Source organism: Pseudonaja textilis, chromosome 13 (genome assembly GCF_049901715.1).
Source record: "Pseudonaja textilis isolate UNSWEBS1 chromosome 13, rPseTex1.2, whole genome shotgun sequence".
Taxonomy (NCBI): domain Eukaryota; kingdom Metazoa; phylum Chordata; class Lepidosauria; order Squamata; family Elapidae; genus Pseudonaja; species Pseudonaja textilis.
The window spans coordinates 11,995,682-12,021,557 of record NC_142002.1 but is presented as its reverse complement, the minus strand read 5'-3'; the positions used below and the strand labels follow the sequence as shown (position 1 = coordinate 12,021,557).

Sequence of the window (25,876 nt, the reverse complement as noted above, 5' to 3'; positions counted from 1 at the left end):
AAGGGTGCCTATCGTTAGCTTAACCATCCATATAGCCCAAGTCAATAGGTGTATTTCTTTTACTTCTGTGGTTAATTTCCCCCCCTTCTTTTTCTTGCATTTTCTCCTTCCAGGTGGGCAACAACAGCTTGGTCTGAATGCTCTGCTTCCTGTGGCCATGGATTTCACCGCCGGCGGATAATCTGCAAGCAAGTCAAAGCCAACCGACATATCTTAACTTTGCCTCCGGGTGCTTGTGTAGACCAAGAGCGTCCTTTGGAAATGAAACCTTGCATGGGACATTTTTGTGCAGAATGGATTGTCCATCCCTGGAGCCAAGTAATTAATTCAGTGATGAATGAATCTATCACCTCTTGTCATAGGCTATGCACAAGCCGCAGTTCAGTGCCTCACAATTGCCTAATAACGATGCACGACTCTCTAATTTCTACCTCTCCTACAGAGAGGTGCAGGGTTGTATATTATCACCACAACAAAGTGATAACAGTTGAAGAACCTCTTGATTCTTTTTATAGTGTCTTTGTTTTTTAGGAATAACCACCAAGACCTCGACAGCAGCTCCCAGTCAGAATAGATTATCTTGAGTGTGTTGGACTCTAAAGCCACTCTGAGTGTTCCATGGAGTAAAACTGCTGTCCATACATCTGGTGAAAGTATCCGAGATTATATTTCATTTGTTTTGCATCTTAAGCTCAGTGGACTTCATGAGTATAGAATCTTGCTCAGCCTGTATCTGCTCCATGTGCACTGCAACTGGTATTCAGGATCACAAAATGAGTCAGAACTAAAGAACTAGCAAGGTCAAGTCTCAGGACTAATTCAGAGAAATATACGCTAAGGCTCAGAAAGTCCATGTTAGGCTAAAGATCAAGTAGAAAAGAAAACTGTTCTTATTGGTTGTTCTGCTCAAGAGATCCAGCCTTGGTAGATGGGATTGAATTCAAACCCTAAGGGCTATTGGCTCTCTGGCTAAGTACCTTTGGTTGTGGCCCGCCAGCGGCTGGCGGAGCTGTCAGCAGTCAGGAGTGAGGAGGTTGGGGAGGAACCCAGGCCATTCCTGGAAGCTGAGGAAGGCTCAGATGAGGGCTCTGCATCAGAGGCAGAGATAGGGCCAGAGCAGGCTGGCAGTCATCACCTGCCTTTGGGCTCAGACAGCAGTGAGGCAGTGAAGCTTCTGGAACTGGTTCCCAGTCTGTGCATGCACAGAACTGCCAAAAGGAAGGAATAATTAAGAACGCAGGGTCGATGTGGGAGTAAGGCCACAGGTGGACAATGAATGGGCCCTCCCATCAGGATTAAAAGAGAAGCAAAAGGGAAGAGAGCTTTTGCAGGAAACAACTCGCTCGTTCATTCGTTTGTTCATTCCAGCCTCATGGAGCGTTGTCTGTATAACCCAGCCCTTCCCTGCCAGCACTGAGTGTGGAACTATTTACTGGGCAGCGTTCCAGGATTTATAAAGGTCTGAGCTAATTAGTATACCTCCACAAGACTGTTTGCCAAGCTGTTGGCTGACTGTGAATGAAATAAATTCACATTAATGTAATAAAAGAGGTTTTTGTCGGGACTCAGAATTGACTTAGTGCTTTTTGGGGAGGCCTAGGACAGAACACCTTTACACTGTCAAAATTCCTAGAGGAATAAATAGGTAGGACCATGCTTGCTATCTAAAAATAAACCACAAGGAGAAATTAGATTAATACGATTGCTTATTGGCATGTGTTCACATGGGCAGGAAGCCTGCTACCTCTCTGAGTTTAAATAATCTGCATTTTGCACAGGAAAATGCAAAGGTTCGTCTTTGTAATGGGAGCTGTTTGCTATCTGTCTCCCCCTCAGTGCACCAGACAATGCATCAATCTCGGAGTGGGCTTACAACACCGTCGCATTCAGTGCCAGCATCAGAATGGATCAACGGTCCTGAATTCACACTGTGATAGTGAGAAAAGGTATGCCTGCTAAGCATGCAACCCGTAACCCTTCTTCATCTCAGCAAATGTCACGACATTCTTTCACTAGATTCTACTGGGAAGGTATGAGTCAGTGAAAACCACATATTTCTCCTCCTCAGCAGTCTCATTAGGCTATTAAATGCTGTACTTTTATCGCTTTCTGAGTCCTAAATCAGTGGACTGAAACTTACTTTCCAATATTTAAGGGGCTGGGGGGGGGGTGACAATCTGTTTTCCAAAGCCCCCGAGTGCCAGACAAGGAAGAATGGATGGAAACTGAACAAGGAGGGATTCAACCTGGAAACAAGGAGAAACTTTCTGACAGTGAGAACAATCAACCCATGGAACAAAAGTTGCTTTCAGAAGTTGTGGTTGCTTCATCACTGGAAGCTTTCAAGAAGAGACTGGACTGCCATCTGTCAGACATGGTGTAGGATCTCCTGCTTGGGTGGGGGTGGGGGGTTGGACTAGATGATCTACAAGGTCCCTTCCAACTCTGTTAATCTGTTAAATCTGTTAAACTTCAGCAAGATCTTATCTCCTTTTCTTTCTCTTTGTGGAGGGATGTTGCTAGTAAAAAAGCAAAGGATTGGTAATTTTTTACATCAGAAGCAGCAAGCTAAGCAAACAAACTGTTTGTCCTCTTTAGTTAGAATACTTCTGATTTGTGTTTTATCATCTGGGCATTTGGCTGCAATTCGAGATCTAAAGAGTATGACTAAATACTTTTTTTAGGAATGCCTCCATCTCGGTTTCCCATTTTTATAAGTTTGATGCACTCCGTTTTCACATCAGTTTGAGAAGTTTGGAACTGAGATAAGGATTATTGAAAAGAATGTTTTACAGAAACTTTTCAGATAATTATGAAGATTCTCAATCACCCAAGTCATGGTTGTCCCAAAGTTGCTTTTCCAAAATGCAAACTGGACTCTCTTGGGTTTTCTGGGTCTTCTTCAGAACTGAAGAAGCTTCTTGGATGAGAAGCGAAATGTTTTCAAGAAAAAAACAACAAGAAACTCCAGCTTACTTTTGGAAAAACACCTTTGGGATTCCCAGATGATTGCTTAAAGTTCGATTTAGCATAATATGAATTCAACCTATGTAGGAAAATAGAGCTGGAGGAAATAGAAAGGAGAGAGAGAAAAAAAACACCTTATCACATGCTAAAGAATAGTAGGGGCTAAATAGATGACTATTATCAAGAAAGAAACTGCAGAGAACTGGAGAGATGAGAGAAACTAGCTTTGACTGGTTTAAGTCCAGATCTTTTTTAAGGAAATTTTTTTAGGGAAATTCTCCGTCTTTTACTGATACTGCGATACTGAGAGGGGATAAGCCTTATGTTGCAACAAAGATCAGGAAGGGAGGAATTATCATCTCTTGGATTAAGTCTCAAACTAAGGCTTTTTTGTTTTCCCCTTTTCCACTTCTGCAGGCCGCCCATTCGAAGAAACTGTTCTTCAGAAAATTGCGATGTGCATTGGCGAATGGGTCCCTGGCGTCCATGCCCCGTAGACTGCGGAAGTGGCTTCCAGTCACGGCAGGTCAGCTGCGTACACAGGAAAAAGAAGAGATTGGTGGCCGATCAGTTCTGTGCGTGGAAGAAGAGACCCACGACCTGGAAGCACTGCCATGTCACTTCTTGTGGCAGTATGTAAAAAACACTTTACATCCATTTCTCGCCTTTGCCCATGGCGTGTGGAGAAACGCATTTAAAACCTGGTGTGTGGCTGAACATTAGCTGTAGAAGGAACTTGATCAATCCACGTTCTGCTAAATGGTGGCTGCAGTAAGCAGTAAAGAGGGAAAAAAGCCAAAGAACATGCCCCCCCCCACAAGTTAGCTCCAAATGGTGCTGTGGATCGGATCGATATCCATTAAGGATTCTTGTTCATGAGTGAGCCTCTAGGAAATCTGCACGTTAAATCCAGAGTCGTTTTGAAAAAGATACACAAGGCAAAGAGAGAAAGAGATAGAGAGAGAGAGAGGATAATGATGCTTTATTTAGATCTTACATCTTGTGTTTGCCAGACAGATGTCAGTCTTACGACTTCAGCATCTGAGAGCCATTTATTGGGATGACATAAACTTTGTCCTTTTTCCTTTTTGTCACATTTCCATGTATTTTTCAGAAGGCGACTGCAAGGACACCACTTTCTACTGCACATCTGTAAAGATCTAAAGTTATGCTCGGTAGGCGTCTACAAGCAAAGGTGTTGTCAGTCATGTGGGGAAGGTTAGCTTTTTATGGGAAGCAAGAAAGGATGCCCCATCAAGAGGAGAGTTTACATTCAGCTTGGTCTGTCTGGTAGGACAGGGAAGATGATCGACAAGGAAGACAGAAGCTTGATGAATTGATAGCACGAATTCATAAATTGGACAAAACGGTTTCTCTTCCTGATTCCTCTGGTGCTCCCTTATGCCTTTTCCAACAATGTAAACTTCAATGGTTTTTGTTTTTTTTAAAGAAATCATTATGGTCCACTGAGTATACTACTTGAAAGCATCTGTCCTAATCTAGTGTCCTTCAGATGTGATGAAATTGCAACACTGATTTTGCAGCCCACATGAACAAGAAAGCCGTTTTGCAGAACAGCTTCTTCAGTGAGACAATGGGAATTCTTTGGATTTAAGTAGTGCTACTGATGCTACAAATACAATTGAAGACTTGCGCATTTAAAATATACTGGAATCAGCCATTGGACTGCTTTGCTTGTCACCTTCTTGATTTAATCCACTTTAAGACCATTTTCGGAAAGTACAGAAAGAATAGTGTTTTTTTTCTTCCCTACCACTGTTTCTACTTCATTTTTTGGCCAAACCACATTATCTGAGACTTCATTTCGTTAGCTTCAGATGAATCACAAGTTCATTCCTTTAAGTATTTTCAGTAAAAAGCAATATACATGATGTTATAATTTGCAGGCTTCTTATGGAATTGTTTTTGATCAATGCAGTGTAATTTTAGGAAGACAGATCATATCTTGCAATCTCTCTGGAACCTGATCAAGGCAGGGAGCACTATTAGCCTGGTATGAAATTGGATTTGAGGTTTCTACACTGGAGCTCAGAATTTAAATGTTTCCATTTGAACTTGAAGATTGAGAATTTGGGGTTTCCCGCCCCCCCCTGCTTTTCAGAAGAGAAGTCAGAGCAGGTCCCCAGCCAAAAAGGTATATGCTGCTTCTGAAAAAAATCCTGTATTATTTTACAGTCATTTGAAAGAGGGTGAAAAACCCAGCTCTATTATACTTTGAGACAGAGGTATGTTCAGGGTCAGTTCAACTGATTTTCATCCATTTTGATCATTGTGCATTTGGAAATATGCCATGCGAGTTCATTCCAAAAATTACTTCAAATAGCATTTTTCTTCTATATAGATTTGTGCAAAAAATAATAAACATCTCAGTTTCAACTATCAGATAATATACATTATTAGAAATATAAATGAATGTGGCTGCATACAGTTCTGCCCAACTGTTGAAAAAGGTAGAGAAAGGAACAACTGAAATGCTTTGAAATGTTTCCTACGAGACTGCTGAAGTTCCTTAGAATAACAGAAAAAAAGAACAGAATTGTGGTTGATGAAAATTGAACAAAGTGGATTGAACAAAGGTTCAGCTGTCATAAGCGAAACCAATGAAGTTGATTGACAAAGGGCTTAGCACAGACCAAAAGATATGCTCTGCATGCTTGTTGCATAATTGTGTCCCTCAAAATGAAGTGAAAGCCATTAACTTGAGTAACTCAGAATGTCTTTGATAGATAGGGAAGCTGTCTTCTTGATTGGGAAGCAATATAAAAAAAATGGATGAAACCATAATTAGATAGAAAGCTTCCTTCTAAGCAATCAAGTCATTGGTATGGCTCATTGATGGCAGCATTTCAGTTTTTTTTTTAAACTGGAATTTTCCTACCCTTACCTGGAGATGCTGGGGTCAAACCTGGAGTCTTCTACTTACAACACATGAGATCCATGGGTAACCTATGGCTCTTAAGATTGTTGGAGTCCATCGTCTATCAATGGCTATTAGCTCTCAAAGCAGCATATGGAATTTCATTTCCAGATGATGTGCTTCCAAAGGTCAGACATCACAGGCAAGAAAAACAGGTGTGCTTTATCTTCATGCCCTGCTTGTAGGTATTCCAGGGTTATTTGACTACTGTTTAGAAACTATGCGAGACTACCTGAAACTTTGGCCTTATCCATTGAGTCAAGGCTATTCTATACCTGTTCTTATCTTTTGGTTTTTCACTTGTTAACTCCTGTGTTCTTGCATAAACTTCAAAAGTCATGTTTTCTTAGACTGGCCCTCCTGACAAAGGGCAGAAAAGTTAACACCTGAGTTTTTGGTTTCTGTCCCAAATGAGGTTATCCTTGCTAATGGCTGAATGACTGCTACTGTAAAAAAAAAAGGTGTTTGAATGAGGAAACTGTATTTTTGGCTGATGACCAAAAATGATCAAATTGAAGTCAAGCAACTTGGTCGATTGCAGTAAAATCAAGAAGGCATGTTTTTCTTTTCATAGCCAAATGAATTACATGTTTGAATGTTCCCCATGGAGGTAGAAAGAACTCCACGGAACCTCAAAAAGATGATGTCTGGGAAAACTCAGGCTGAGTCATACTTCTCAGTATTCTAGGACAAAGAATACCTTACTGGGAAATAAAGGCCTATTTGCAAAAATAAATGTGGAAGTAGGAAAAAAAACGTTAGCATTTGATTTTGCATGAATAGAAGTGCTTCTTTCCAGATTCAGAATCTTTAGTTCTTTCTCATTGAATTCAGTGGACTTTAAACTTTTGCTGTATCGGGGCCCTAAATTTTAAAGCAATCCTTGGCTTTTTGATTACACCCCTTCTTAAATTAAGATAACCTGTAAATATACTTTTGTATATATTTATTATCTGGTTTAAAAGTGCAATATTTTTGTATAGTGTGTAATAAAGATTTCGGATCCTATTTTTTCTTATTACTAAAACTTACTATCGCTTTCTTTTGTGTTGGGATTATTTGAAAATAATTAGCTTCTAGTATTGAATGCACTAACCCATGTTGGACCTGTAAAGACTCATTTTAATGCTGTAGGTATTAAATGATGATCAGGCATGTATGATCCGGTCCAATACAGGTAGTCCTCCACTCAGCTGAGCCCAACATTTCTGTTGTTAAGAGGGAGAATTTCTACGTGAGTTTTGCCCCGTTTTGTGACCTTCCTTGTAAAGTGTAAGTGTAAATGTAAAGTGAAATCTGGCTTCCCCAGAGACTTTGCTTGTCAGAAGGTCACAAAAGGGGATTATGTCACCCTGGGACACCACATCAGTCATAAATAGGAATTTATTGCCAAGCGTCTGAATTCTGATCATGTGACCAAGGCAACAGTCATAAGTGTGGGAAAATGATACGTCACTTTTTTCAGTGCCGTTGTAACTTTGAACGGTCACTACATGAACTGTAGTGTAAGTCGAGGATTACATTATAACTACATTTCAAAAGAATTCATTCCATTCAGGAATTTGTATCTATCTGATCACCAAAAAACATAAAATATATTACCATTTCAGAGCAAATGGGATTTTACACCCGTAGTCTAGCTACAATCTTTTAAAAGTATTTTAAGAAACAGAAAATATGTGACACAAAAGTGTTTAATTAGATTTTTAGAGCAATACATTTACATAGGACAAGTTATAAAATAAATGGGTGCTAATCTCAGTCTGTATCAGTCTGTATGTGAGTGACACAACGCAAACATTCCCAGACATTCAGATGGTTTCCTGTCCTTTTTGCGGGGGATGATTTATTTTTTGCTCTTTTGACACTATTTATCAATCTCAGTCTCTTATTTTGCTAACTTGGAGACAGAGCAGAAGGATTACATGGTGCTTCAATTATAAAACGATTTCCTTAAATTAATGAGTACAAAAGAACTCGGAGGTAAAATTCAAATCTTATCATATTGAAACAGAAACACTCACTGGAACAAATTTCATCCGTTTAGGACTAATCAAACTGAGGACTTCATTAATTAAAAAAATGACGGTTTAAATAACGATCTGAAAGGCAGATTTGTCATTCTGCAATGTTATTTTGTCTTTTTTCTCAATAAGAAATTTAGTCAAATTTGGAGAAAAGCTTCCCCATCTATCTAGCTGAGGCCACATGTTTACTTCTGATCAGATAAATTCTTCGTGGATAGTTAGCTCAGCTGAATTCAACAGGAGATGCTTCATCTACCAGTGAGACTAGGACTCTGCCTTCTGCCCCAACCCAAAAACTTGTGTTGATAGGACAGGGTGGCAGGAAGTTAAGGTTGCCTCAGGCAAGTACCAATCTGCTGATCAGTGGCCAATGAAATGTATCACTGATACTCTAATAAGCCCCATAAACTTTTTAAAAAGCTAATTCCAAGGTCATTCAACCTGCTGTTAGAAATGCCTTCAGTTCAAGGTATTACAGGCGTATTTGTAAACACAATCCTATTGTTCTCTCTAGCCACTAATCTCTCAATTCTAGCCCACTTCTGTGACTTGGCATTACTGAAGATGATGAGATACTGGAAATTAACCTGGAAAACTATAGTAACAGCAACTAATGATTCCTTTATGGATCTAACTTGAAAAAATAAATTGCAAAAAAAAAAAAGACAGCTACAAACAGATTACATTCAAATCATACCATACAGTACATAGTGGAAGTGTTTACTGTACATTAAATTTGTCAAGTTATTGCCAAACAAACATTTTCATTAAGGATTAAACTATTTTAACAAACAAGTGAAGAAAAATTTTTTTCCATAGAAATACTGATTCAGTTTCCATCCCCATTCTTATAAACATTTCAATTTTCACGTTCCCAAAACCTTGTAATCATTGTGCTTATTTTAACAGAACCACCATATTAGTTTGCCTAAGGCATGATATTTGTTCAGCCCTGGGCAGAGCAAAATAATTAGAGATTAGGACACAACTGCTATTTCTTTTGGAACATGATTACCATTTGGATGGAGAACCTTACTGACATCTGGAGTCACCTTGCGGAAGAATTTGTGACCACGCGAATCGGTGTTGACATAGACATATCCAGGAGGAGATGGGTAATTTACTGGACAAATCTCTTTTCGCTTTGGGGTGTAGTCTGTGTGATATGTGGTTTCGTCCTCGAAGCGTGCCGAATTGGACAAAATTACCTTTGTAGGTTTGCAGCTCTGGGTTGGGATTAGACTGTGTGGCGTATAGTGAGATCGGAAGGTGGTGATATCATCGAATTTAGCTGAGGGCTTCGGTATCTCCTGGGTTCTTTTAATCATTTCTGGCGGATGGATGTCCCAAGCTTGAAAGGAATCTCTCATAGTTGTGTTCCCTTGGAAGGGAGGGCTGCTCTTTTTGATCTTTTCCAGCGGTTTCATGAGGACCACCGGGTTGACGATGTGAGGGGGATAATCAAGGCGGGATGTGGAGTTAAACTCCATGCTACCTGTAGGAGGAGCATACTCCTTGGCTTTACGGAGCTCAGGTAAGGAAACCGCCCACGGCTGAAAACGATCACGGAATTCTGACATGCCCTCAAAATCGGACTTGTTTTCTATTTTGGTCGGCTCGGGCTTGAAGCTTTTGGGGAAATCACCAGGGAGGCCCCTAAAGTCGCTCTGGTGGGTGGTGACATTTTCGAAAGGCTGACTGCTGGGACGGTAGACTTCTCTTGACTTTTTCCACATGGGCTCCAGCTGATGGGCGACATAGTCGCTCCGGTGACACGTGTCGCTGATAAAAGGTTGGTCTGAAAGTGTGGTGGCGTCAGCAGGTTTAATGAGCTTCCGGAGGGCAAATTCCCTTGGAATAAACGCATCCTGGGAGGTAGTGTTGTTCCCAAACTTTTCGGTGGGAGGATGGTAGATGTGCTCCACTCTACAGGGCTCTCTTTTTTCTATTTCCCAGGGTTTAAAGTCAGCTTTAAGATGAAAACACAAGAATTGTTACAGTTTTGATGGAAGTTGCTATTCTTCCCCTATTCTTCACCTAAGAGTAGGCCAGTAATGAACTTACAGCAATAGCAGTGGCACCTAGACATATATACCGCTTCACAGCACCTTACAGGCCCCTCTAAGCGGTTTACAGAGTCAGCATATTGACCCCCCACGTTCTGGGCCCTCATTTTACCAACCTCGGACGGATGGAAGGTTGAGTCAACCTCGAGACGATCAGGATTGAACTCCTGGCAGTGGGCAGTGAATTAGCCTTCAATACTGCATTCTAACCACTGTACCACCATGGTTTATAAAATATAAAAGGTGAATGTGCTAAAATAACTGATTCTGCAGGAACTTCTACATGCATACAGTATTTAATTACTTCCATATTTGACTATTATAGCATAGGAATAAGGTATCTACAGTATATCATTTGATCTCAAATGACTTTGCATAAAAATCCTGAGAATCCTGAGAATTATGATATTGAGCAAGTGTGGAGTAAGAATTGTCTGAAAAGTTTGAAATATACTTAACTAGGTACTAGCATTTATTAAGAGGGCATGCTTATCAGATTAGTTTTAATCATTTTAGGCCCTCACTGTGTAATAAAACTTGTTTGGCATTTGCTTTATGAAGCTCAGGAAACTGCCCACGGCTGAAAGCGAAGGCAGAATTCTGTGATTCCATCAAAATTGGATTTTGTTTCTATTTTTTAGTAGTTTCAAACTTGAAGTTTTTTGGAAGATCACCAGGAAGCAAATCACACCAGTGAGTGGTGAACATGCTTCCAAAGCATGTTCCATCAAACGTGCTTCCCAAACTTTGGGAAGCAGGTTTGGTGGAACATGCTTCAGTTTATCAGGAATATAGTTCTCTTGTGGTTTCATAAAAAGAACTAAACTAGGTTTTGGTCTCAGAGCCTAATGATGACATTAAACTACAATGTGCTTTTAATAAGAGTGTCCACTTCTGATTATACATCTTTCAATTACAGAGAAATTATCAAGATGCCATTGCAACCACCATCAGAATTTGCCTTCCCAAAGCAGCAATTTGACACTTCACCATCCTTTGCAAAAATAAATAAATTCCATTTGTAAAAATAATTGGCACTATTACCTTGGTAGGTTGGAATGGTGTTCAGTTTACATTTAGAAGCATATTTCTTTTCTGCAGGTCTTACTAATATTATTGGTTCTATTTTGTGAGGATTGTAATCTCTTCTGTAAGTGGTTGCCATGTCTATTTCTCCAGCCATGGGCTTGTATTCCTCCTGTACACGAACAGGTCGATATGTTATATCGTATGGAAGGTAATCAGATCTGGTAGGAGGAGAGCGGAAAAAAAACTCTGAGAAAGAAACCATAACTGTAGCATTTAGTCAATAAATCAGTCTGACTAGTTAAAATCTTTGGATTGATTTAAATTGGGCCTCTAATGAAAATCTTGGCAGACTGGGGAGAGAAAAATCAGTTAAATATGTCTAGAGCAAATGCCTAGAAAACATCAGGTTGGTAAGCCTGATTCAAAAAAGAATTTCCTCCCTCCCTATATTGCATGCACAAATCCCTGTGGTCGTCTTAAGAAGATTTCATAACCATTTTATCAAACTGTAAAAATACAAAGATAAAAAAACTAAAACACACTAAAAAAATAAAAAGTTAAAAAGAAATTTCAAAAAGTGCAGCAAAAAGAACAAAAAATAAACAAAAAATATAAACTATATAATATAAAAATATAAATATAAAAATATATAAAAATATAAACCACCTTCTCATCAAGACAAGTAGTTTCAGTAACTTATCACCTTCTCTGACATTTTGACAAAAACTTCCCATATCTCATCTCTTATCTATAAACAAATTATAAAGTCTCATCATTCAATGTTAATCAGCAAAAGTCCATTAAGAGTTACCAGAAATAGCAACATATATATTTTAACCTTCATCGAGCATTAGTGGAGAAGAAAGATTAATTCTCATTTTATATATATATATATATATGCTGTAAAGGTCAAGATAAAATGGACAAGGGCCAAAACGTAGATTTGTCTTTTTTCCCAAAGTGCGTAGTCAGTTTGGGATTCCTGGCAACTGTCTGGATTAAAGTCCCTGCAGTTTTCTTAGCAAGATTTCAGAAGTGCTTTGCCGTTGCCTCCTTCCTAGCAAGGGAGGGAGGGAAAGAGAGAACCTGGCCCAATATTACCCAGCTGACTTTGTGCCTTAAGAACAATAAAACTCACAGTCTGCTGGTTTTTAGCCAGCTACCTTAACCACAACATTACACCACTACATCAAACTGGCTCTATTTTCTCTCCTATGTAAAGCAAAATACGAACATTAAAGCATCACGGTTCTGTTCTTTCTTTTCCCCATAGAATTATTCCTTGATTTACGTGCGATGTTTGCAAATCTTTTTTTCCATCCATAAACACATTTGTGTTGCTCTCTTTATTCAGACAGCAGGTCTGCCAAATGTTGCTTGGGTAATGGTTTTGACTAAAACTGTATTGCAAGCGTATCTCAACACAAATCTCAATTATGCTACCTTCTACCTCTTTCCCCATTTCCTCCTCACCCTGATTTCCTTGGAATTCCAGTTTCTAATGTTGTGCCATATTTACCTGAAAGTGGTGAGGCCTTCCATTTTCCCTCCATGGCTCCGATATTCCTGCTTGGGCCTGAGGCTCTTGGGTGGAGGGACATTGCGGTATAAAGGGTATTTTTCTGTGTATTCCGTCATGAGGCTTGACTCTCTTCCATAGTCATAAATCCTCGTAGGATTATGAGGACAACGATGACGTCTGGGGTTGAAGAACAACCAGGAAATAAAAAGAAAAATGAAGACCATAATCAAAGATAATGCAAGCACTATCCAAGATCTAGAGACAGGGATTACTTCTTGAAATATTAAAGGCAGCATTGTTAACATTGTGCAAAGGCTGCATATTTACTGATCAGATAAAATTACATTTATCTTAAGTTCCTTCTTTTACAGACTGCGTTTGGGATGATTCAGTTTAATGCAATCTTGTAGACTATTCCCAATCTATAAATGAATGAACAGAGACAAAGCATTTCTCATTGCTCAGATAAAACTAATCCAAAGAAAACTACAGCCTCCAAATGAATTCCTCAGGTCCCTAGTTTGGATAAGGAATATGTATGTATGTATGTGTGTGCGTGTGTGCGTGCGTGCATGTGTATGTATGTATATATATATATATATATTTCAGTAGAATTTACTGATATTGAAATGCATTTTACGAAAATTCAATAAAGGTCCTAAAAAAGGAAATTACATTAAAAGGATTAACCTGTCAGCAGAAAGTATTCAGTCTTCCACATTTTGTGAGTTGAATATTAAAAGATGGCATTCTCTTTAAGATGTTTCTTATCTACTATCCAGAATTCAACCCAGTTAGGGTTGGGACCAAGTCAAAGGAAGATGAAGAGGAACCTAAACTATCTCCTGACCTCACAAAATAAGCATGGGGCTAAAAAAAAGTGATATAGTAGCTTTTCATTGGACACATAATTCTTTAAGGGGCTTAGGACAGACTTAATATCTCCTTTTCCACATACTTTATCCTCAAAGTATTACTATGAAAGGAGGACAGGTTGTTAAAGAATGAGCTGGGACTTGAATGCAAATATCCTCAGTTTGATGACAATTTGATGGCTTTTCAACAGGAGGCTCTTTGTAGAGTTGTCATCAAGACTGGGGGTGGTGCTTTTCAAACAGCTGACTGGGTCGGGTTTGAGGGGTGTGATAAAGTAATCTCTGCTGTTTCCTTTATTTCCTTTATCTTTGCCTCATGGGTCAGGAGTTCAATAACTCTGGATGAGACATCTGATTATGCAGACGATGGCTGAAGATTCGTGGCACCATTCAGCCAGTCTTTTGGATCCCACTGCATTTTTGTTCTCGTGATTTTGACAGCTTATCTAGTGGCGCTTTCAGCTACATTACATTCGTTGAAACAACTTAAAACATTGGCTAAATCCCCTGTCATCAAAATGATCTCACCTCCTTGTAAGATCCTCTGAAGTTGTGAAGGAACGACTTACTGGTTGAGATGCGATGAATTGTGACATCAGAAGGAAGTCAACCAGTTCTCCCCTGCTTCCTCTCTTTCTCTCGCCTTCCTCTTCCTCTCTCTTTCATTCTACACATTCTGTCATATATTTTTTTCTGAAAGCAGTTTCTGGAAGTCTAAAACTCATCTTCTTAGATCTCTATTATTCTCAACTGTCTAATGCTATAGAATAATTCAAAAACAGCAGTTTAATTTATCTTGTATCTTCTTCTATGGCACCAATATAAGTTACAATTACTTTTGAGCAAAGTACTTGTGATTTCGGTATTAATGGTACTTTAGATTTCAAAAATGAATTGCTTTGCAGTATTTAGTGTTGAAGGTTTGAAACCTTTCATATAGTCGTTTAGGATAATAGCAACTCAGGTGGAAGTGGGAAACCACCAACATGGCTTTATGTCTTTACTGTATTTTATTCTCTAACAAGACTAATAAGACCAATAGCATTCATACAGTCTTTTGTCCTTTAATTCATGCTTGCAGTCAATTTCTCCTGAGAACTAACCTAGAACTAAGGAGACATTTCCTTAGAACAAAACCCAGTGGAACAGCTTGCCTTCAGAAGTTGTGGGGGCTCCATCACTGGAGGCTTTTAAGAAGAGACTGGACAGCCATTTATCTAGAATGGTTTGGGATCTCCTGCTTGAGCAGAGAATTGGGCTAGAAGACCTCCAAGGTCCCTTCCAACTCTGCTATTCTGTTATGTTATAATTTGTAAATGATAGTAAGCATACTTATACTAAGAAAGAAAAGCAGTCTTAGCATACTGTGTACATTTTCATAGCTTCCCCAGAGTGAATATTGTGAATTGAAGATTGGAGAAGACACTAAATCTCAGTTACAAATCTATGGCACCCAACCATTTCCGCCCCCCACCCCCCCTTTTTTTTATTGTGCCTGTGAGTGAGTCAGTGTTGAGTCCCAGTGGCTGACTGGACAAGTCCCTACAGTTTTCTTGGCAAGGTTTTTTTTAGAAGTGGTTTGCAATTACCTGTTTCCTAGGGCTGAGAGAGAGGACTGGTCCGGGATCACCCAACTGGCTTTGAATGTCTACAGCAGTACAAGAACTGTCGGACTCTCCTTTTCTAGCCTGATACCTTAACCACTTCAGTATACTGGTTCTCATAGCCCCCAATATACTTCTACAATTCTGAGTGTTTTGAGAAGGAGAGATGGCTATTAAACTACTTTAATCATAATACCATGAATCAGAAATAAGCGCCATTGAGTTCAATTGGGATTATACAGACGTCTATTAAGTTGTGTATGCATGTCATGCACACGAGTTCTTTCAACTTAGAAAAATCACAACTATCTTCGTTAGGGCAGAAACATTTCTCACAGAAAGAACGTATCTAGAGGTTAGTCTTAATCTTGATTAGGTAACATTTATAATCACAGACACATACAACTTTAATCAGATGAAAGATTACAGTCCCTTCATCACTTACATAACTACTTTATGCATTGCCCTATTTTTTTTTCTTAATTCTTAATTTGTGTATGGCTCAATTCCTCGGGTAACAAGTCCTAAGCAACAAGGTTTTCCCATTGAAACAAATAGTGCTGCTATGAAACCCTGGCAAATACAATTAATGCCTGAATCAATATCCACTTGAGATTTTATCAATTACCCAACTGTTGACAATGTTTATTCTGCAAATCATTTGTCCTGTGGCATTTCATCCCAGAATCTGAACAAAGAAACCTGTTTAGTTTTCAGCTCCCCTCCCTCTGTCATATCATTTGATGTTTACATTGGCCAGGATTCAAGGAGCTCATTCACATTGTAACTTGTTTTTGCTTTTTGTTTGTTTAAATAGCTGATTCCCATATCCCAATTGGTTGTTGAAACTTCCTTTTAGTTCCAAAAGCAGTTAGCTGTTACTTTACATCCCATATGGGCTCCTTGAGTAAGATTCAAGGATTTGGGCTCCTAGCTCGAGTTCTAAAAAGTATGCACTGGAAGGCTCTATTTTCTTCAAAATGAAAATGCAAGAATTCATAATTATTCATAATTATTATTATTCAAGGGCATATTGAACACTGAGAGGCAACTTTTTAAAACCCTATTTAAAGAGCCTGTTGAAAAATTAAAATATGAACTTTTCTTTGCAATTGATTTTGTGATGGTCATATTCAAGTTACAACACGTTTCTAGATCTGAAACAATTTACTTTGCTAAATGTAAGAATAATGTTTGAGTGGTGTATTGGCATAGAGGTAAAAACCCTTGCCTCTCATTCGGAAAGTTGAGAGTTCAATCCGAGGCAGTGATAGATGTTTCTCTATCAGGTCACAAAGAGAAAATGTTTGCTGTGTACTTTGTATAGGTGTCAGGAAGGGCATCCGACCAGAAAATACTCAGTTCCATTCAATTACACTGACTCTACCTTGAATAAAGGGATTCAGGATCATAAAAAGAAAAAAATATATATATAAGAGTAATGTTTAATGGTCCTCAGGGTAAAATTAAATATATATGTGTTTGGTTCTAGTATATTTTTGCTGGATATGTCTGCGCATTGGGACAGACATTTAATTATTTCCCCTTTTACTATTATCTTGCTAGTATGTCTTTTCTAAAGCTAGTATTTATGTTAATGGAATTCTCTTTTGGTACCACTAAGCAACTCCAGTGGAGAGATTTTCATCGCTCAAACAGTAATAATCTTCACTCCTGTTTCCTAATAGCAAGCTACAATTTCAACTACTATTACGCATCCACATCCACACACATCACTTGCTCTGTGTTCTGTTTTGTTTTATAAGTGTACACAACATGCCGAAACACAATTATCACATTCAGGGTGGATGGTTTTGTTTTCGGACATATCTTTGGAGCCAAAAAACCCGACTCTAAAATGGTGGTAGAGAAAAAAACTGTAGCTGTCAGCCTCCTTCAAGGATGAGTAATTCTGCTGTATTTGCTGTGAATAACTGATGAAGAGATTATATCACATACAAAAGGGAAGCAGAGGAACATACCAACCCAAGTGCAAGGCAACATAGTCACCATGCAGAATTATACAATGGGCAGTCTCTCAGCAACCATTTGGTTTTCTGCTTAAAAGAAATGTGATGCACGCAAACTTTTTTCTTAAAGCTGCCCAGCATTGCCCTGAGATGTTCATTGAGCACTAGGGATTGAAAGTGACAAGGAACAGGTGCCACTTAATCTCCAAGACAGACTGTGGAACATATAATCTAGGGTCGTTCCCCGATATTAACATCAATTGATTTCTGCTCTTTCATTGCTGCATACCGCAAGTAAATAAAATGCTTTCAGCTTGGGGAGCATTGGCATTTTGAAAATATAAGGTAGATACACCCACAAAATGGCTGCAATGGGGGACTTGCCAATTCATTAAAAAGAAGCCATGGTGGGCATGGCCAATCATAAAACACCCATTTACCAGAAGTAAACTAACAGCCCAAAGGGATTTATATCAACCCGGTGGGACCTTTATGGATCCCAAGGCATTCTTGCAAGCAATTAGGAAGCCAGAGTATGGTGCTTTGCTGCTTTCTTTTTATTCTATCCATCCATCCATCCATCCATCCATCCATCCATCCATCCATCCATCCATCTCTCATCTATCTGACCCATCATCTCTCTTTGTCTGTCTGTCTATATCTATCTATTTCATCCATCATCTTATATCTATCTATCTATCTATCTATCTATCTATCTATCTATCTATCTATCTATCTATCTATCTATCTATCTATCTATCTACCTATCTCATCCATCATTCTATCTATCTATCTATCTATCTATCTATCTATCTATCTATCTATCTATCTATCTATCACATCCATCATCTTTTATCTCTATCTCACCCATCATCTTCTCTCTCTCTCTCTCTCTCTCCATCCATCCACCTACCCGACAGGCATTGACTATATAGGACACACTAATACTCATGGCCTCCACACCTCCTATACCTGCCATACATGTATATAATTGCAGTTCTAGGCTCATGGGTTGCCTACCAGTGAGCGCCACACACCAGTTGACCCTTTTTTCGGCAGCAGATAAAAACATTTCAGACTTGACATTTTGTTCTTTCTTGTTCTTGCTGGCTGGCTTTCTTGTCTGCCACTAGCATGGGATTTTTCAAACTAGTGGCAGGCAAGCAAGAAAAAAAGAGAGAACAAGAGTTCAACTCTATACACCAGAGATGAGGGAATTGCTCTGAAATAAAAATATATTAAATTCATGCACTGCTTGATTCCCATTAACTCTGGCTAGGCAGTCAAAAGAAACGAAGCAGGCAAGGAGGATAAAATGGGCAAATCCCCTTCTTATCCAACCAACTTGGTGGAGGCTAGAAGAACATGTCTCTTTTTTTTAATTCCTTTTTTTTTAAATACACAACAACCTCGTGGAGTAGGTCGGGCTGAAAAGGGGGAAAAAGCGTGGCGGGTCGCTGGACAGGGATGTCAAGCCGCCTTGGCTCGCATGACACCGCTCCATCACCCCGGAAAGAACCCCATCGCGGGTGTCCTCCCGGGCACACTCGCGTAGAGAACACGTTACGTGGGAACGACCCCCGCGATGCTCCCTGCGGCAAAGGCGCGAAGGCTCCGAAGACGCGCCGCTTGCCGCCTCTTCAGAAACCTTCCCCGTCCTCGCCGCTCTCTTACCCGCAAGTGCAAATCTGGCACAAGCACCGCGGCTGCTTCATCCTCGCGTCTCCAGCAGCTGCCTTTGCGGCCTCCTCCTCCTCCCTCCTCCTCCTCGGTAACTAGGGAAGCGCCCTGTCGCTTAGCAACACTCCCGGCGTTTTTGCCCCTCCCGGCTTCCGTATCTTCGCCAAGCCCTCGGGGGGGGAGGAGGAGGAGGAGTCCCGGCTTCCAGAAGCTCCGCCCATCCTCTTTGACGAGTCGCGCGGAGCGGCGGCCCAGACGGACTTCCGGTTGGAACCGGGAAAGGCGGGCATCGGGCGCCGCGGAGGTCAGTCCAATGGGGTCGCACGGGGAAAGGGGCGGAGCTTAGCTTCCTTTTGGGGCGGGCGAGCCGGTTTGGACGCCGAGGAACCCTCCCGCCTTGCCCGGGAAAGCTCCGATAGTCGCCCCCGTCCCGTCCCGCAGGCTGACTTCCCCTGGTGGGGTTTTTGTAGGGGTGAAATGAGGACAGGAACCCCCTTGAAGCCCCTTTGAGAACAGACGGGGTGATACAGGTAGTCCTCGATTTAAAACGGCTCACTTAGTGACCAAAGTTACACTGGCAATGGAAAAAGTGACTTATGACCGTTTTTTCACACTTAAGGCACCAGCCTCATGGTCAAGGGATTTACCTTCCGGTGCTTGACAGCTGATTCACATTTATGAGGTTGCAACGTTCCCGGGGTCATGTGATCCCCTTCTGTGACCTTCCAGCAAGTACAGCCCATGGGGAAACCAGATTCGCTTAACAACCGGGTTACTAATTTAACAGCTGCAGTGGTTTGCTTAACAAATGTGGCAAGAAAAAGCTGTAAAATGGGGCAAAACTCAACAAATTTCTCACTTAGCAGGATAAATTTTGGCCTAAGTTGTGGTTGATGACTCAGTTGAGGACTACCTGGACTATTTTGTTATGCAGGTAGTCCTTGACTTAACAACCAGAATGGAGCTGAAAATTTCCATTGCTAACTAAGTGAGACAGTTGGTACAGTTGTTAAGTTGTCAAATTAGTAACAGTCATTAAGTGAATCTGGCTTGGCGGGGATTACGTGACCCCTGAGATGCTGCCACCATCGTAAATATGAGTCAGTTACCAAGCATCTAAATTTAGATCATGTGGCCATAGAGATGCTCCAACAGTCATAAGTGTGAAAATCTGTCATAAGTCACTTTTTTTAGTGCTGTTGCAACTTTGAACGGCCACTAGCTGAATGGTTGTAAATTGAGGATTATCTGTACTGTATTTCTCTATATGCTGGGTCCAAAGGAACCCTGGTGCCCTCCCAAAGTTAAATATGGTAGCAATTGATTGATCTGAATTGATTAGGTGCCCAATTCCAGTAGATTCCAGTTAGTCTGATGCCACAACTTTGCATAATTTAATCCAAAGTTGATCATAGTGTCTGGGCCTAATGATCCAGATCATGGGAAAGCACCTGTTTTCTCTCCCCTGTTAAAGGGTCCTTTTGTTTGTTTGTTTGCTTGCTTGCTTGCTTGCTTATTTGTGAAATATGTACAAGATACATTTATCCTTCAGTGTCTTTAATAACTATATATTTTGTAATCTCATGTGAGGTTGCACCCTAATTTTTCTTGTTTATATCAGCCCTCCTAATGAAATGAGTAATTTTGTGTAAGGTGAGGCTTTTAATAAAGGAATCACAGTCATAAGGTAGTGATTAATTAGTTTCGCTTTAAAAATGAGGTATGCCTTTCCTGTTGGAGGAATATAGTTTGCTTTCTGCATTTGTCTTGTTTTTCTTTGAAAGAGTTGAGCGTATGTTTCTAACACCTGTCTGACAGCTTCTTAAGATACTGAAAAGAATTGGAACAGAGAGATAGCAGTAGCAGATTTTGACTAAAGAAAATGGCAGAAGGTCTTTATTATAATGCAGCTATAGATACATATACATGGAAAACATGAAATATTAGTGTTAGTAGTTGTACTATTCAGTATTTGAAGTTTTTGTTGCTTTTGTTTCTCATAAAAGATGAATCCGCATTGTGTGATTTTAGGTTAACTGCTTCAGGGCAAAACCAGATGTATTTGTCATATACATTCCTTACCTATTTGGAAAGCTAAGAACTAACCCAAACCTCTGAAGGATTTTTGTTTTGTTTTTGAGTTTGCATCTTCCTGTTTTCAATATGAAATACTTTTCCTTACAGTCAAACATCAAACCATGGTTCTTGCTAGTTCAAATAAAACAACTGGACTTCAGCAAAACACTGCCTGCATCAGGAATATTTGTATACTGGCTCATGTAGACCATGGTAAGAGAAATAACCTCCACTTTAAAGAATAACTATTTGTGAATGTATGCGTATGTTTAAGTTAATTTGTTTCAACAAGCGTTATTTGTTTATATTGTATAATCGCTGGTGTTACATGGACTTTGTGTCTCTAGAGAACAACTAGTGTATGGTTTCAGAGGAAGCCAGGCATAAAAGTAACAAATTGCCATATGGATGAAGTTTTTGTGGAGTTTTTTGTTTTTGTTTTGTATTCTTTGCTACATATTTTCAAGCAGGCTGCAGAAGCAGTACAGCCTTCCCTTTTGGAGAATGTTTTAACTTTAATTCTTTCACTGAGCAAAATATTGGACTTTCTGGGCTAAAAAAAACCTCCTTTCAACTCTATGATTCTGCAAAAAATGTATTTTTCTGAGTTGTCAGCAAAAAAAAAAAAACAAACACCCCACTATAATCATATTTGGTGGAAATTGATTATTGTTTTTTTTTTTATTTCTCTTTCTAGGCAAAACAACTTTAGCCGATTGTCTCATTTCTAGCAATGGAATAATATCTAGAAGATTGGCAGGAAAGGTGCTTTAAGATCTATTCAATCTTTTATTTTAAATATGAATGTTTTGTCACGAAAACCTATGGAATGTATAGGGAAACACATGTTTTGTGATTTTCATCCATACAGCTGCGATATTTGGATAGCCGAGAAGATGAGCAGGTTCGAGGTATCACAATGAAGTCAAGTGCAATTTCATTGCTCTTTGTGAAAGGTAAAGTAGTTAAGCACATTCTCTGTGTGCATTTGAACTGTTGAACTGTTAAAATGTTGGAAGATCATAAAATAGTCTCCCTGAATTGAGCTTTAATTGGTAATTGTTTCCTACTCTGTTACTTATTATATGATCTATTCAAATGAAATCATGATCTGTTATTTTTTAAACTCACAAACCAATTCTTAAAAGGATGAGCAGTGAAGAATAAAGATATGGGTGAAAGTTTAAAGGTTGCATAGTTACTGAAATACAAAAATATAGTTTGCACAAGCACAGAGAATATATATTTAATTCAAACCACTAACAAACTATAGTTGATTACCCAGCAATAACGTGAAACTACTGACTGCAAACAGATACATTAAATTTTCTAGTGTACTTCTATCTAGTAGAAGAGAAAATACCTGAGCAGACACATTCATCTGTTTAATGGTAGTTCATTTGCTTTCTGGCTTCACTTCCAAAATACTTGTCATTTAATTTTGTTTTTTCTTTGATTCTAGATAATCAGGAACACCTCATCAATCTGATAGACTCCCCTGGCCATGTGGATTTCTCTTCAGAGGTGTCCACAGCTGTCAGACTTTGTGATGGTTGCATCATTGTGGTAGATGCTGTGGAAGGAGTCTGCCCACAGGTATTGGAAAACAAGATGCTTTTCACTAATAAACAATAAAATATCAATAACAGTGGGTCTTTCACATCTGTTGGGTTTTAACACCAGTAATTAAGGCAGGTTCTTGATCCAAGTATGCCAAGCGGAAAAGCACATATGTTTATAGATGCTAACTTTAATAGCATTAGCACTTACACTGCTTCCCAGTGCTTTACAGCCCTCTCTAATCAGTTTTACAAAGAGCATATGGCCTTCAACAATCTGGCTTTTCATTTTACTGACCTTGGAAGGATGGAAGGCTAAGTCAACCTTGAGCCGGTCAGGAATCGAACTCCTGGCAGTGGGCAGAGTTAGCCTTGAGTGCTGCATTCTAAACATTGCTCCACCAAGCCTTTAAGAACAACCTGGTTTTAGTTTTTAACTTCACTTGGTGACTATGATGCGTGTGTTTGTAATAAAGTAATTCTGTGAAAGGATATAACAGAACGGTTCATTAGCATCTGCCATCATCCATGCTTTAGTTCAAGTTAGATCGTTATTGTTTGTAAGATGAGTTTTGTTTTATAGAGATCTATAATATTCCATAGTTGAAGGTTTAGAACAAGCGTGGATACAACCGTTGGCATCTCTTTCGAGATGCTACGCTTTTTACTAAGCTGACTCATTAGCTATGAAGTCCCAGGAAAATAGATGTATGGGTTAAGAAACACTAACAAGGAGCCAGTGCCCTCTCTGAGCCTGTTACCATACCCAGTTGGCACCTCCTTAACTCAAATTATGTACTTTACTGGCATGGTGCAGCTACTGTGTGAACTCCAGAAAAGAAAGGCTGACAAGTAACATCTCTGCCCACACTTAATTCAAAGCGTCTTTCAGCCTTGGACCCAAAGTGCTACAAATCCCTATTTGTGTGTTTTACTTCATAACCTTCTGTGAACACAAAAATTGTGTTTTGTCGTAGACACATGCAGTGTTACGTCAAGCTTGGCTGGAAAACATCCGTCCAGTCCTGGTGATTAATAAAATAGATCGTCTCATCTTGGAACTCAAATTTACCCCTCAGGAAGCATATTCTCACCTTAAGAACATCTTGGAGCAGGTAAGAGAGTTCCTTGTCTCAGTATTGGAAAATGGAAAAAGCTGTATTTCCAATACATATTAATCAATCAATCAGAATAGAGATGGAAGTGTCCTTGGAGGTCTTCCAGACCATAAACCATTTCATACAGGTGGCTGACCAGTCTCTTCTTAAAAACCTCCAGTGATGAAGCTCCCACAACTTCTTGTGGCAAGCTGATCCACTGGTTAATTGTCCTCCCTGTTAGGAAGTTTCTCCTTAATTCCAGGTTGCTTCTCTCCTTGATTAGTTTCCATCCATTGTTTCTTGTCTTGCCTTCTGGTGCAGATTGAGTGAATTGGGGTTTTTTTTGTATACAAGTAGTCCTAGGCTTACAATTGAGCCCAGAATTTCCATCGCTAAGCAAGACAGTTGTTAAGTGTGAATTTTTATCCCATTTTATCCCCTTTCTTGCCACCGTTGTTAAGAGAACCACTGCAGTTGTTTAAGTTAGTAACACAGGTGTTAAATGAATCTGGCTTCCCCATTGACTTTGCTTGTCAGAAGGTCGCCAAGAGTGATCACATGACCCCAGGACACTGCAACCCTCATAAATATGAGTCAGTTGTCAAGCACCAGAACTCTGGTCTTGTGATCCTGGGGATGCTGCGAAGGTTGTAAGTATGAAAAATGGCCCTCATTATTTTCAGAGCCACTGCAACCTGAATGGTCATTAAACAAATGGACTGACTGTCTGTACTTAATTTTAATAGTATAAGTGCTTGTATAACACCTTTAATTCCTATTTTTCTGGTGTTTTAATGCGTTGTTTATGCTAAGGTTTCTAAGGTTTATGCTAAGGTTTCTACTGCCTGTAGGACCATAAAGCTAGAACATCACACATAGAATAAACGACACAATTTTGTTTCTAGGTAAATGCAATCACTGCTACACTCTTCACCTCCCAAATCCTTGAAAAAAGAGCCGAGGAAGACAGGGATGTTCAGCTGAATCCTGATCCTGCTAACGGAGACCAGGTTTATGACTGGAGTACAGGCTTGGAGTGTACAGATGATTCTCACCTTTATTTTTCACCTGATCAGGGGAATGTAGTCTTTGCCAGCGCAATTGATGGCTGGGGTTTTGGGTGAGTTTATACTTAATGGGATTTATTTCATTTCATACAGTCTGCCATTCCAGAAGATGGCTTATAACATTTACAAAAAGAGTAAAAAAGATTAAAACCCATGTAAGCATTGTTAGGGACCCCAATATACCCCGCTTTATGGTCTGTTTCTGTTGCTCCCCTCTGGGAGGAGGCTTGTGCCATCCATCTGATAAACTCTCAAGATTCATGTTTATGTAGTGTTTGTTGGAGGAGGCTGACCCTTTGAGAGCTGTATGCAGCAAAATTTTATTTTAATATGTGCCGATCAGTGTACATTCAAAGTGAGAATAAAAGTTATTCTAAGTCTATAAAGAGGTAGTCTGGACTAAAAGTGTGTGAGAATAACCAATTGAGATGCAAATAATACAAACATACAATAGGTTCCATAGTAATAGATAACAACTAGATTAAGCCTTTGACCTGGGACCAGAGCCAGGAGGAGGTGGAAGTTAAATAAAGATTGAAAGAGAATGTGGCAGTGAGAGCTAGAAGGGTGTGTGCGTGCGTGCGTGTGTGTCTTGCTAAGCTCATGAGTATCCATATTATCTTCTTATCTCCAGCCCTGTATGCACATCCAGACAATAGACAACACTTACACCCATCAAATGTGCATGTGTGAAGTGGGACAAGAGTTTGTGGCATGCATGCTAATAGATACCCTTTCAGTAAAGTATCTGATGAGAGTGTATACTTACACACTAACATTAAAGAAAAAAAAACAAGAAAGTCCAGGTGGCTCAGTGGTTAGAGTACAGTATTGCAGGCTATTTCTGCTGCCTGCCAGCTGCCTGCAATTTGGCAGATCGAATCTCACCAGGCTCAAGGTTGACTCAGCCTTCCATCCTTCTGAGGTGGGTAAAATGAGGACCCAGATTGTTGGGGGCAAGATGCTGACTCTGTAAACCGCTTAGAGAGGGCTGTAAAGCACTATAAAGTGGTATATAAGTCTAAGTGCTATTGCTATTATGTGAGTTCACTGTAAAGTAGTTGCAAAAAGGCTGTTTTTCAATCACCTCAGAGAGGCGTTGTGCAGCTGGTTACTGTGCAGATGAACAACACATGCCTTATTATCAAGACTGTTCATTTAAATGGATTTCTCCCATGTCTTATTTTGTGTTTTGTTTCCCAGGATTGAACATTTTGCTAAGCTGTACAGCCAGAAGATGGGAATCAAGCCGTCAGTATTATTGAAGACTCTCTGGGGAGATTATTATTTAAACATGAAAGCTAAGAAGATCATGAAAGTGGATCAGGTAAGTTGGGCATCGCGGATGTGAAACAGGACTCTTGTTCACACTTTTTGGGGGGGTGGCAAAATGGTG

The 25,876-nt window shown here is 39.7% G+C and overlaps 3 protein-coding genes across 5 annotated transcripts in view; 2 read left to right on the top strand and 1 right to left on the bottom strand.

The window, feature by feature from the left end:
* The window catches only part of ADAMTSL3 (ADAMTS like 3), a 191,411-nt gene extending 184,498 nt beyond the window's left edge, over positions 1-6,913 (top strand). Inside the window, 5 exon segments of the mRNA XM_087941393.1 lie at positions 114-318; positions 1,837-1,946; positions 3,385-3,599; positions 4,082-4,123; positions 4,126-6,913. Of these exon segments, the coding sequence (XP_087797519.1) occupies positions 114-318; positions 1,837-1,946; positions 3,385-3,599; positions 4,082-4,123; positions 4,126-4,190 (637 nt within the window). The 3' untranslated portion in view covers positions 4,191-6,913.
* Positions 6,914-7,583: 670 nt separating this feature from the next.
* SAXO2 (stabilizer of axonemal microtubules 2) lies at positions 7,584-18,797 on the bottom strand. Of its 2 annotated transcripts, XM_087941384.1 has the most exons (5): positions 18,673-18,752; positions 13,953-14,184; positions 12,547-12,726; positions 11,043-11,245; positions 7,584-9,901 (listed from the first exon to the last, which is right to left on the bottom strand). In XM_087941384.1, exons 2-5 carry the CDS (start codon positions 14,018-14,020, stop codon positions 8,910-8,912), a joined length of 1,443 nt encoding a protein of 480 aa, XP_087797510.1. In that variant the 5' UTR covers positions 14,021-14,184; positions 18,673-18,752; the 3' UTR covers positions 7,584-8,909. The 2 variants fall into 2 exon arrangements, with proteins under 2 accessions (XP_087797510.1, XP_026565511.1); XM_026709726.2 differs by lacking the exon at positions 13,953-14,184 and having other exon boundaries at positions 18,673-18,797.
* Positions 18,798-18,876: 79 nt separating this feature from the next.
* EFL1 (elongation factor like GTPase 1) overlaps positions 18,877-25,876 on the top strand; it is a 61,256-nt gene continuing 54,256 nt past the window's right edge. Inside the window, exons 1-8 of one of the 2 annotated variants that reach the window (XM_026709567.2) lie at positions 18,877-18,982; positions 20,863-20,967; positions 21,452-21,519; positions 21,626-21,710; positions 22,217-22,350; positions 23,291-23,428; positions 24,319-24,533; positions 25,684-25,807. In XM_026709567.2, coding sequence (XP_026565352.2) covers positions 20,877-20,967; positions 21,452-21,519; positions 21,626-21,710; positions 22,217-22,350; positions 23,291-23,428; positions 24,319-24,533; positions 25,684-25,807 — 855 coding nt within the window. In that variant the 5' untranslated portion in view covers positions 18,877-18,982; positions 20,863-20,876. Of the gene's footprint in view, positions 18,983-19,015; positions 19,209-20,862; positions 20,968-21,451; positions 21,520-21,625; positions 21,711-22,216; positions 22,351-23,290; positions 23,429-24,318; positions 24,534-25,683; positions 25,808-25,876 lie in introns of those variants that run through there. The other variant, XM_087941383.1, reaches the window with a different exon arrangement.